General features: G+C 38.6%; 1 protein-coding gene across 3 annotated transcripts in view; it reads right to left on the bottom strand.

The window, feature by feature from the left end:
* VEPH1 (ventricular zone expressed PH domain containing 1) overlaps positions 1-13838 on the bottom strand; it is a 193155-nt gene that overhangs the window by 36328 nt on the left and 142989 nt on the right. For all 3 annotated transcript variants that reach the window (XM_037046664.1, XM_037046665.1, XM_037046666.1), the window contains exon 11: positions 10942-11076. In XM_037046664.1, the coding sequence (XP_036902559.1) occupies positions 10942-11076 (135 nt within the window). The remainder of the gene's footprint in view (positions 1-10941; positions 11077-13838) is intronic.

The following is a 13838-nucleotide window of genomic DNA, read 5'->3' as shown; positions in this document are numbered from 1 at the left end:
AATAGTGTATATCAATTAGTTTGGTGTAAGAGGAGCAACTTCCTCATTTTTCAATAGAGAATGGAACTGTCACTTAGGTTCGATGTGTTTACAAAATCACGTGCCATCCCTTAATACAACAACTTGTGTCTCAGGAATTGTTTAAAGGAAGGGCCCAATAGATTGTTATAATGTATAGCTCTTCAGGGGAAAAAATCAATTCAAATGAAGGTAGAGGCAGTATTTGGGGAGACAAAGTTTAGAATTTGGCTGAACTTCCACACTCAGTGGTCCCAAGCCATCAATAACAGTCATGCGTGTAAAAGTCTCCAGAAGAGTGTCAGTTCTCAAGGACTCTTCACCTTCGAGCCTCTCCTCTCACGTTAATCATGTTAATCCCAGTGGAACTATTATGCGGCTACAGGGGAGGAGTGTGAGTCCACTGACACCACACAAACAGCGATAAAAATTCATCTTGTGCTTAAGCTAAGACTCTCCCTGTGCTACCTAGCGTTGCAAGCCTCATGCACAGAGCATTGCAGAAACGTGGCCCTGGTCACAGTTACCCTCTCTCCCTTTGCTCGGCTGGCTGTCCGCATTAGCCTCGGCCAGCCTTGTGATAAATGAGCTCGTGTCCTTGTTTCCAAGGGGAATAGCAGAGCATCTGTTGGTGGTGGAGGAAAAGCAGAGGGTTCTTGTGAAAAGAGGCTCAGCACAAATCCATCATCTTCATCATGTAGAAAAGAACTTTTTTTTCTGGGCTCTGAAGAGCATCTTTCTGTTTCTCAAATCAGGTTTCCCATGTATGGATTGTTCTTTAGCATTTTATACCTTTCCTTTCGGTCTGTAGCCTAAGCCTCTATCACCTCTCAAACACAGATCTTTCCTACCTTTTTGAAACCTGGTACCATTTCATTACCACTGAATTAAGAAGAAAAAAGAAAAGCTTATTTTAGCACTCTAACAGCTGATCACTGCTAGAGAAAACCCATAGTTCTGTGTTACTTTAAATCTATCATCTCAGATCCCAAATGAGTGCTTCTCATTGCCTGATGATCCTGCTATGTTTTCTGTGGTAAGGTCATTCATGGTTGCTTTCTCTAGGAATTTCATTTCAGACATTCATTTCTCAAACCTCCCACATACTACCCCTCCTTTCCCTACCGACTTTTAGCTGATGGTCTCACCTCTTATTTTACTGAAAAGATGAAAAGCCAACCGAAAGAACTCACTCACTTTTCCACCATCAAACTACTTGATCTGGGTCTGCAGGCAGTGACTTTTTCCTCCCATCTGCTTATCATTTTCACTCTCTCTATTGCATCATCCCAACAACTTACAAACATGCTCTGGGTTTCCACAGTAAACTATCTCCATGCTTGCTCCATTACCAACCCATTCGGCACCAAACTCTCACAACAGCTCTACATCTGCTAGGTTTCCTTCCTTATTCTTTTCTTCTCATTTTCCCCCACAGAGTCCTGTTTGCACCTTGCCCTTAAAACGCCATTAAAACTGTTCTTTCCAAGTTTCCCAAATGGGTGGACACTTTTCTGTACTTGTCTTCCTTGATCTGGCTGCTGAATCCCAGTTGCCCCCTTTCTCTTTCGTGGGCATTCTCTTAATGTCTGTGACCTCTACACTTGCTGGCTTTCTTTTTTCTCTTGGCTGCTTTCTGGATTTAATCCTGAACTGTGGCCTTTTCCTCTTGATGCTCTGTCCCAGGTTGCTTTAATCTCCCCAAGGCTCTTTTATCACCTCTGTGCTGACAATGTCCTCATTTATATGTTTGTCCTAAACTGCTTCACATTTGCCTCCTAGACAATTCCACTGGAACATCTCAGTAGGTATTTTAAATTTAAGATATTCAAAAGCCTCCCTCACCCTAACCTCCCACCCATTATCTTGTTTCATCCTTTTTATATCCAAAACTGATACTGATGTGTCATTTATTTCATCCTGATTAGGGCCATCCCAGTTAAGCTACACTCTTCTCTCATCTGGATCGGTAATCGTCTCCTTCACAATCTCCCAGATTCTGCTTTTGCTGCTTCTGATCTAGTCTCCACACCCTGAGTGATCATTTGAAGACAAGCTGGGTAATGCCTGCAGCTCAAAGCTCTTCGGTGACTTCCCAGAGACTGCAATAAAATCTCCACTCCTTGCTGTGTGTGGCTTACAAGGCCAGAGGTCAATTTCCCCAGGTGAACTCTCAACTTGGCCTTCTTCCAACACTGTGGGGGGAGAGCGAGGTCCTTCCTGGGCAGGCATGACCATCCATAATGACGCAGGAAGAAGAAAATATTAGAACTTTCACTTCATTTTTCATCTCATCCTTTAAAATTTCTATTTTGGAATATGTTTTATAATGGAAATGAGTATAATAACACATGGATATAACTTACAAGGAAATAAATATAAACATTGAGGATGATTGCTCAGAAATATTTTCTGGTGGCAAATATGATTTAAATTCAGAGGAAAATGCTCTAAGATGCCAAGGTTTCACCTTGCTTTTCTTATTCTTTCTCTCTTTCTGGTTTTTGATCTCGAGGTCTTTGTGCAACATATTCTCTTTGCCAGGAAAACTCATCAAACACCACCTCAGGGAAGCCTTCCCTGACCACCCAACAAATGCTTTTTTCACCACTTCCTTTGGGCATTTTATGTTTTTACAGCCTTTATCAGGGTGGAATTTTGAGTTTATTGTATATTACTATTTCCACTGGAGCAGGGCATGCTTGCTGATGTTGGTTCTCTCTGCACAGTGCCTGGCAGAGAGCAGGCATTCCCCCCAAATACTTTTAACTGAATGATTGAATTTAGGGACACATTTAGGGAGTCTTCAGTGTGATTTTCTTTTTGTCTCTTCCATGTCATTGCTGATACCATTCTCTTTACAGGGAACCATTTCCCTCTTTCTTTAAAAAACCCAGACTCCATATTTTAATGCCCACTCTTCTCCTAACTGACTTGCTCTCCATAGCATTGTCTCAAGATATTTGCATGTGCATGCATATCCCACCTTCCATGTACACTCCCAGGCCTTTGCTTCCAGTTTCCAATCATTCCCATGGAGTTTACCCCTTAATCACTGGATTTATCCTTCACGTGGCTTCTTGGAATAGGCTCGTGTTCACACATTCATTTAATCTCTTTACCTCACCTTTGGTTTTTAGATACTGCCTATCAGATTTTCCTGGTTCTGAGCTCACAGCCCAGGACGGCCTACCTGTCAAGTGTCCCGCCCTGGCCTAGCCCTCATCTAGGCTTCTGAGATCCCAACCTCATTCCCATTACCCCATTCCCATTTTGCTTGTTCTGAGAGGATGAACATAGCTGACTGCTCTCAAACACCAGGATTCGCACTGCTGTCCCTTGAGGCTGGCTCCCAGTCCTTGACACTCACATCACTGTGTAGACTTACATGTCTCATAAGAATTTGAATAGCGAACAGCCTTTCTAATAAATAAGCATACTCCTTATTTACTTCCTTATGCATATTATTTATTTATTAAGGCACTGTGTTAACAGTGTATCTCAAAACACTGAATCTAAGCCTTGGGAGCAACAGAAGGCCTCCTTTTGTTCCACACAGGATTGGTGCTGTAGTTTTATTTACGCTTTGACACCACCGCCAGTTACCCTGAGAACTGTCAAGTGTGTTTGTAGCAATGTGGACTGAAAACAAGTCTCCAAATGTTAGCCAGATGGGGCACGCTTTATCTCAGCGGCAAATTTTAATTTTTTTTGTTTCCATAATGGGCATAGTTTTGAGACCTCATTTCTATGGCATATTGAATTTCTCCAGGCTTTGGGAACTGGAACATGTGTGTCAATAAAGGAGACTTCGCTCTCAGATTCCGGTCCTCTGGCAATTACCCAGTCAGCTTTGTCAACCGCCTGGTCCTCTGCTGATCAGAGTGCCTCCCTGTCTGAAGGGTGGAAATATGAGCCATATCTGTAGTGACTCCTTGGTGGCCATCCGCCCCATTTCTTAAATAAGTCAATGGCTTTTCTCTCCTTGTAAAAATCCTTATTTTATAATGAAAATTGATTATCAAAAAATGGAATTTTCTTTATTTAAGTAAGCTGCTCATTTACATTTCCTTACATAAAACAGTGTAACTGAAAGTGGTACTTCTGTCATAATATTTTTTCCTTGATTATAAGAGGAACACATACTTCTTGGAGAAGATTCAGAAAATACTGTTCCCACCAACCACAGCTAACCACTGCTAGTATTTTGGTATATTTCCTTTCTGTTGTTCGAATGGGCAATCCTCCAAATAATCTTTACGTAAAGAATTTTGCATATTGCAATGTGGTATTTGACATAAATATTGTTTCATGTCATTAAACATTTCCCATAAACGTGATCTTCATAGTTCCTCAATTTTTTTCATATGGATGGATATATTACTTTAATTCTCTCATCTCAAGAAATATCTCGGTATCTATATTCATGTCTCTATGTCTATATCTAATACTCCAATTCCCCATTCTTTAGACATTTAGACTATTCACAGATCTCCACTTTTTGGGTATTTGAATCTAAAGTTTTGTACACATTTCAGATAATTTCTTTAGAACAGATTCCTAGAAATAAAATTACTATGTTAAAGGATATGAATATTTGTAAGACTCTTGACCAGCATTGCTAAATTGCTTTTTAAGAATGTTGAAATAATTTACACTTCAACTAGAAATGTGTGAAAGTGTCTAAAGTCCCTTAATCTAGCCAGCATTGATGATTGCCTTTTAAAAAATGGATTTAAAAGGGTCATGCTATTTTATCTATTTTATTGTCAGTTGTTGTAGCCTGACTACTAATGAAGACGCATAGTTTTTATGGACTCCAAGTCTCATGTTTGCACGTCCTTGGGCCATTGCTTATTAATTTGAAGGAGATTTCAGTTCTTAAGGATATTAAACTTTGTCTTTTATTCTTGTTATACTATTTTCATTTCAGTTATTATATAGGCAGGATTTTGGTTTTGTTTTTTTTTAAGATTTTATTTATTTATCTTTGGAGGGGAAGAGAAGGAGAGAAATATCATTGTATGGTTGCCTCTTGTGTGTCCCCTGCTGGGAACTGGCCTGCAACCCAAACATGTGCCCTGACTGGGAATTGAACCACAATCCTCTGGTTTGCAGGCCCGTGCTCAATCCAGGATTTTGGTTTTTATAAGTTTAATATTTTTATGTAGCAAATCTATCAATCTTCAACTCTTAGATATTACTTATAAGCTTAATTATATTTTTACAGAGAAGAAGAAAAACATGTACAATGTATAATGTAAAAAATAGCCATGAACTTGCTGGACAAATTTAATAAATACTCATTTTTTCCTTCTGAATTTTTAAAAACAAAGTTACAGATGAAATTGAGATCTCCTTAATCCCCTTTCCAGTAACATTTTCCTCCCTCTTTCCCCCACTTCCTCATTATCCAGAGACAACACCATCATGAATTCGGTGCGACTTTAAATATGGTGTTACATTTGGATCGCAAGTATATGTACCCATAAAAAATGCATAGTGCTGCTTAGTGTCCTTTAAAAATTCATGCAATCTCTCATACTATTCATATCATACTCTTGCAACTCACTTATTAAAATTCAGTATTATGTTTTCAAGATTTATCCTATGTTGCTACCTAAAGTCTAATTAACTTCCTTTTACTGTCTGTATAGCATGACTATACCACAACATTTTTCTTCTTTCTTCTACTGATGTACATTTTCATTGCTTCTGATTTTTTGGTGCAAACAGTGCTCAGTTAACATCTGTACATGTCTCCTGGTGCAGGTTTGTGAATTTTACTTAGAATGGAACTGCAAGATAATATATACAATGGATTAATAATATAACTAGCTACTGCCAGATTGCCCATTTAAAAAGGTTGTAAGGGAAAATTTGTCTTAAACCTTGTCTAGAACAGAAAATTTTTGTACATTATAATTACAAAAATTCCTTGTGGAAAGAAATGAGCATCTCTGTAAAATGCTTAAGCTCTGTTAAGAGAGAACTTAAATGTTTTCATGGAGAGGAGATAAATACATCGGGTAATGAATCTGTTAATTAACTAGATAGGGGAATCCTTTGTGGGTATGGTTCAGCATTTTAAAAATAAGCTTTAAATGAGAGACTTCTGGAAAGCTACTTACTCACCTACATTGACTGTGAGCTAGCTGTCTAATTTGATTATATATATTGTTATGACATATATATTTTTATATTTGTGTCTGATTTAATTATTACATATATTTTTCTTAAGTACTTTTTTCTAAGTTGGTAAACATGTTTTAGTCTCATCTGTTATGTATAAACATTCTCATTTTTTTATGTCTTTGCAAGACTTTCATTGCCACAGTTTTTTATTCTCACCAGTTTGATCATTGTAAAATGGTGTATCACTTTTAAAAATTTAAATAAATTATTTCAATAATTTTTAGTGAGTCTAAACATCTTACATTTTTGGCCATTTGAGTGTCCTGTTCAGTGAATTTTCTGTTCATGTTCTTTGCCGAGTTTTCTCTTTGTTTGTGTCTTCTGTGTTGATTTACAGAAGATTTTTGTGAGTTATGTATGTTTCAAATGCCTTCTTACAGCTTGTACTTGCCTTTGAACTTTGTTATGGTGTGTTTTGTCACATAGAAATTTAAACTTTTTATGTAGTCAGATCTGCTCATGTTGCTTCATGGTTTCTGCTCAGTCAGGTCTTAAGAAATACTTTCTTACCCTGAAGTCATAAAGGCAGCCCTTGGTTTTTTAGTTCTAAGGTGACTACATTTAGGCCTCTGATGTATCTGGAGTTAATATACCTATATAGTGTCTGGGAAGAATCTAATTTTATTTTTTCAATTTGGAAAGTCACATGCCCTCATACTATTTTAAAAATATTTTATTTTTTCCTTGCCGATTTGAAATCCTCCTTTTTTATCTAAGAAGCATCTATATCTGCCTGGGGCTCTTTCTGGACTCTGTTTTTTATAGTTTATTCCTGCAGCAATAATCACGCTCTTATCACAGCTTTAGAGTAAGTTTTATTTTCCCAGTAGAAAAATTTCCTCTTCTACGTTCTTTTTCAGAATTGTTTGGGTTATTCTTAAATTTAGGATTAGTTTGTCAAGCTATTGAAGAGTTCCTCATCTTTTCTTATATTATTCCTTATCGATTTGGTTGCTGTTATAAGTGATATGTTTTCATTGCATTTTCTAATAGTTATTATTCATATTTAGGTTTATTATTGATTTTATATATTGATCTTATATCAATGAACTTCACAGATCACCCTTATAAGCTCTAAATCTTCATTAGATTCTTTTGAATTTTATATACAAATAATTCTATTGTCTACAAATAATTTCTCTCTTTCTGTATCTCTCTCATTTTTCCTCTTTCAATTCTTATTTTTCTTATTTGCTTTTTTGACTTTCTGTACTAGGTAAAATGTTGAATATTGGAGCATCAGCTTGTCTAATTTCTAATGATAGAAAATGCTTTTACTATTTTTATACGAACAAAGTCAGCTCTAGGATTTGGTATCGAGTTTTCTTTTGGTAGTTTAAAAAATTTTACTTATTTGAACTTTATTTTTTTATTGTGGGAAGAACACTTTTTAATCTTTATTGTATTTTTTCCATTACCATTTAGTCCCCTTCCACCACCCATCTCCCCAGCAATCACCACCTTGTTGTCCATGGGAAGAACACAACATAAGATCTACCTTCTCAACAAATTTTCAAGTGTACGCTATACCGTCACTGACTATGGGTGTGATGTTGTGCAGCAGCTCTCTACACCTAATCCATCTGACTTGACTAGTCTATTTTAAAGGACTTGTTTTATATGTAGTTAATTATATATGTTCTTGAATTTGTACTCTAGCTCTGCTATTGACTCACTATGTGACATTCAACAGGTCTTTGTGCTTCCAATTTTAACATCTAGAAAATGACAACATCACTTTATTCAGTTGGTACCTATTATATATTGAGTGCCTACCATGTGCCAGGCACCCTGGGACCCTGGAACAACAATAGTAAACATGGTACAATCCCTGTGCCCAAGCTATCTGTGAGTTAATAAATACCATACTGTTGACTTTCAGTTCTGAAATTCCAGAATTTTATTAAAAAGTAGCAGAATAACAAGCCTTCTAGTACTATGTTCTAGAGACTCAGCCATTTTCTCAGCAGTTTCCCCCTTTCTGAATCCACTTAGCTACAGCATCCACTCCATCACACCAGCGGATACACAAATGCTCATCATTTTCAGCCTCTAGTGTATGTATATGCTGTACACATAGTAAAAACTAAAGTAGTTTTTGGACCACTGTCACAGCAATTTTGAATTTAGTGAGCAGAACACTTCATAAAAAATAGAAGTGAATCAGTCTGATTGGGAAATACCTAGGCCGAGACTTTTGCCAAACATTGTACATTCCAGACAGTAAAGACTTTTTCTGTTACTTATGACTAAATCAAATTATGAAACTTTTGAAAATTGGAAAACATTTTGCTTTACAGTTAATTTTTCCCTAGAGGACTATTTATTGGTCTCAAATAGGAGAAATATGAATAAGTACACTTACAAGCATGCGCAAAACTGGTCTGCCAAGTCTTTAAATCTCTTAGGACTTAAAGTGGCTTGCTGATTTTTAACTTACTAGTTGCCTCTAGTCAATATACAGTTCACAATGAAAAATTTATAAGAACTTGAGGAATTGTCTGTAAACATGATGTATCAGCTTAAAATTTGAGTGAAATATACAAAGAATTCCATTCTACTTTGCATTGGTGCAATTGTGGTGTTTCCTTCAGTTTTTAATACTGCATTTCCAGTCCTTAAACCAAAACCAAAAAGTAGTGACGCAACAGTTGAACATGTCTTACTCTAAACAAACTTCTGGTTAATCACACCCATTTCCCACCCTTTTACAAGACTTTAGCACTTCAGAGATATTGAGTTAGTTTCACAATAGAACAGTTTTTGGCCAATTTGCTACTCATTTGTACTTTGAACTTACTTAATATTGGCATGTTTGTTCCCTTCTCAGTAGTAAAACGAGGACCAGACCACGATCATATACTCTCATAACCTTGAACATGAACGCTCGTTACCTCTGGTTTGCTCGGTAAGCATCCAATGCTTCTTTCTGGGTTTTCTTGAAGGCAAAATAAGAATAACCAAGATTTTGAGTACGACAAGGACGTAGAGAAGCTGATGATATTTACTAAGTAGAGATCAATAATCTTCCTCTGTCCTCATTATGCATATTCTGTTCTCCCTGAGTAACGCAATCTACTGTCATGATGTCAAGTGCTGCTGTTTGTCCCCCGAATTCACATCTCCAGTCCTGGTCTTCCTGAGGTCCATTTCACCACCATCACCACCTGGTTATCTACACAAACAACTCAGACTCCAAACATGTGTGTCCGAATGCTTTATCTTCTTTCCCTACAGAGGCTTCTTTTGTGGTCTCTCTTTTCCAGGATGGTACCATCACCCATTTAGCCATGAGAGGCACCTAGAATCATCCTTGGTTTTTCATCTTCCTTATCAGGCACCGAGTCTTGTTGATTCTACTTCTTTAATAATTCTTGAATCGTCTTCTTCCTACAACTTCCAGCTTGAGCTTTGGTTCAGGTATTCACTTCTTACTTGATTACAGTGACAGCCTCCTAAGTTGTCTTCCTCTCTCCAGTCAGGTTTTCTCCCATCTTTCTCTCCATACCCAGGCTTGTGACTTTCCTCACATGCAAAGCTGACCACACCAGTGTGCGTTCACTTTCAATTTCACTCTGTTGACTGGATGGGTGTCGTTCCACAGTCTGAAACTCTTCAACTTTCCGGTCTGCTTAGGAGGTCTCAGGCCACTATGTCCTGAGAGTTATGCCTGTTTCCATGCCCCTAAAATGCCCTGTGCCTCCAATCATCATTGCCGGGCTCAGCAGAGCTCTTTTGCCCTGACCATACTCTGTCCTTCCTGCTCATCTTCATTTTTTTTTGCTTTGTGGTGACTGCAGAGGAAAAGGGGATGAGAGGAAGTATAGAGGGAAGAAATGAGAAGCATTGAAAAGCTTGGAGCCCAGTTCCCTGCTGCTCTTTCCCTTTCAGTCCATGGTCTTCTTTTGTAAAATGTTTTCTATTGCATACTGTGTGTACAGTTTTTGGGTGGCTTTGATTGGGCTGTATTATGTCAGAACTTGAACTTCAAACAGCAGTGTCAAAGTTTAGTTGAGCTCCTCCATTTTGTTTGGCTGAGCAGCCTGTGGGAGCCTTAAACTGACACTAGCCCCCTAATGCAAGTGTGTGTCCCGAACAACAGCCTGCAGAGTCACAAGCAAACATAAATTTCTGATGTGACTTCCCCAACAGCCCCACGATCAAGGTTTCCCTGCTTCCCAGGCCCTTTACCTTGGGTGCCCATTTAATAAGACTTTTGTGGGGCTTAATGAAAACTCCACTCTTTTAGGTTTGAATTGGCCAATCTGGCCTTAGCTTGGCCAATCTGGCCCAAAGCACTCTCTCCACAGACTCAGATGAAGGCATGTGCCCCAGGTCCGACCTCCCTCTCTGTCTGCACCTTCCCTTAACCTCTTCGAGTGGCTTCTCACAAGGCCTGCTGTGTACTTCCTCTAGGACCTGTGAGTAATAAATGTATCTATTCCAATTTCTCTTGTGATCTTTTGTTGAAGGGGGCTCACCATCTGGCACCCTGCATGACACTTAACAAATCATGATTTAGCAAAGTCACAATAGTCAGTGACCCTGTCTACTGATCTCATGCTACCCTGGGTCCACTGTATGACTTAATAAGTGATATTTTTAAGTAATAAAGAAGAAGGTAGGAGAAAGAAGGAAAACATCGAACTGCTGAGAAAAAGGCAAACTGTTTCAAGACAATCATGAATTTTAGTTTAAAATAACATCTCCTGGGGAGGAGGCACATACCTTCTGCTGCGGAAATGTGGACTCCATCATGGCTGTTTCAAAGCTGTGAGCCCCGGCGGCCTGGGTCTTCTCCCACAGAGAGCTGAGAAATTGCACAGAACGACTCTGTATGGACAGGGGCTCTGGAAACAGGCTCTGAAAGGGCATTAATGAGAAAAACATGTTATCTCTTGTCACCACAATATTGTTTGACTATAATGTACTATTTGGGCTTGGTCTGAACTTGAACATGGTTTAAATTTAAACAGAACAACAAATAAATTCATCTTGAAGATCAAGCATATGATACACTTTAAGCTTTTCCTTTTTTAACAGAAACATTTAAATTATTAAAAAAAGATTTTCAAGGCAGTGGATATTGATCTCTATCAATATGCCTAACCTTTGTCACATAGTATTTACTTCTGGCATTTCCAAAGCATGTTCTCTAATTGGAAAATGATTAATATAAATATTCATATTTACTGTTCAAAGCTCTGGGAATTAAGGTATAAAATTAAATCCAAAGCACAAATATCAGAGTTGATCATAGCACTGGAGCTTAAACAACTGAGTGTTCATTTGCACATACTCAAACATGAACAGTGTGAGTGGATGTGTGGGAAATAGAAACATTTTTAATCCTGAAATATATAATGAGTGAATATTCCTAGAGCTTTAAGATATTCTAAGTTTTAGATAATAGAATCATTAATGTAAAGAAAATCACATTTATACATATTTCATTGAAGCGAACAAAAATAAAATTTTCAAGGGAAGATTTAAATTGTATTTGTATATTTACCAATCAATTCTGTGTTTAATATTCACTTACATGTTCTGATGTTATACCTCAAAATGTGAGAAGCATTTGAAGTCAAGGGAACAATTTTATAAAAACATAGAACATATTCAACTTCTGGCCAAGATGGAGGTGTAGATAGACACACTGTACCTCCTCACACAACCAAAAGAAGGACAACAATTTAAAAAACAAAAACCAACCAGAACTGACAGAAAATTGAACTGTATGAAAGACTGGCAACCAAGGAGTTAAAGAAGGAACATTCATTCAGACCTGTAAGAGGGGCAGAGTTGGGCAGCCAGGTGGAGAGGGCTCATGGCAAGGCAGTGGCTGGAAAACTGGGGCGGGCAAGGTTAAGGCTTTCGGACGCAGTTAGGTGGCGGGTTGTGGAGCAGAGCACGTAAGGCTGCAGCTGGCTGGCAAGGCAGCAGTGGGGGAACCCAGCGAGGCAGCAGATTGTGGACCGGGAAGTCCCACATTTCTGAGCAGATAAACTGGTCGGAGCAACTGGGGAGCAGAACAGACGTTGCAACCCAGAGCCCAAGTGAGGGAAATAAAGCCTCAAATCTCTGATTGAAAACACCTGTGGGGTGTTGCGACCACAGTGGGAGAAACTCCCAGCCTCACAGTAGAGTTTGTTGGAGAGACCCACAGGGTCCTAGAATTTATACAAACCCACCCACATGGGAATCAGCACCAGAAGGGCCCACTTTCCTTGTGGGAAGAGGGGGAAGTGGTTGAAACCCAGGAGAGAGCGAAGGAAGCACAGCTGTTCTCTCTTGGACCCCTTTTCCATATGCAGCATCACAACCCAGATACTGGGTTGCCCCACCCTGGTGAACACCTAAGGCTCTGCCCTTGACTATGTAACAGGTACACTGAGACAAAAAAAATGGCCCAAATGAAAGAACAGATCAAAGCTCCAGAAAAAAATACAACTAAGCAATGAAGAGATAGTCAACCTATCAGATGCACAATTCAAAACACTGGTAATCAGGATGCTCACAGAATTGGTTGAATTTGGTCACAAACAAGATGAAAAATTGAAGGCTATGCTAAGTGAAATAAAGGAAAATGTACAGGGAATCGATAGTGATGGTAAGGAAACTGGGACTCAAATCAATGGAGTGGATAAGAAAGAAGAATGAAACAACCAATCAGAAAAGAATGGTAAGGAAACTGGGACTCAAATCAATGGAGTGGATAAGAAAGAAGAATGAAACAACCAATCAGAAAAGAATGAAGAAACAAGAATTCAAAAAAATGAGGAGAGGCTTAGGAACCTCCAGAACATCTTTAAATGTTCCAACATCTGAATTATAGGGGTAACAGAAGGGGAAAAGAAACAGTCATGAGTGGAAAACTTATTCGAACAAATAATAGAGGAGAACTTCCCCAATCTGGCAAAGGAAATAGACTTCCAGAAAGTCCAGGAAGCTCAGAGAGTCCCAGAGAAGTTGGACCCAAGGAGGAACACACCAAGGCACATCATAATTACATTAGCCAGGATTAAAATGAAGGAGAGAATTCTAGAAGCAGCAAGAGATAAGGAGACAGTAACCTACAAAGGGGTTCCCATCAGACTGTCAGATGATTTCTCAAAAGAGACCTTCCAGGCAACATGGGGCTGGAAAGAAAGTATTCCAAGTTATGAAATCCAAAGACCTACATCCAAGATTGCTCTATCCAGCAAAGCTTTCATTTACAATGGAAGGACAGATAAAGTGCTTCTCAAATAAAGTCAAGTTCAAGGAGTTTCCTCATCACCAAGCCCTTATTATATGAAATGTTAAAGAGATTTATCTAAGAAAAAGATAAAAAACATGAACAGTAAAAGGACAACAAACTCACAGCTATTCACAATCACACTTAAAACAAAAACAAAAGCAAACTAAGCAAACACCTAGAACAGGAACAGAACTACAGAAATGGACATCACATGAAGAGTTATCAATGGGGGAGTGGGAGGGGAAGAGTGGGGGAAAAGGTACAGAGAATAAGTAGCATAGATGGTAGGTAGAAAATAGAAAAGGGGAGGGTAAGAATAGTATAGGAAATGTAGAAGCCAAAGAACTTATACGTACGACCCATGGACATGAGCTAAAGAGGGAGA

Source organism: Sturnira hondurensis, unplaced genomic scaffold (assembly GCF_014824575.4).
Source record: "Sturnira hondurensis isolate 20B ecotype Veracruz unplaced genomic scaffold, ASM1482457v3 Scaffold0005279, whole genome shotgun sequence".
NCBI classification, from domain to species: domain Eukaryota; kingdom Metazoa; phylum Chordata; class Mammalia; order Chiroptera; family Phyllostomidae; genus Sturnira; species Sturnira hondurensis.
The sequence above is the reverse complement of the archived record's forward strand: the minus strand, read 5'-3'. Positions and strand labels throughout refer to the sequence as shown.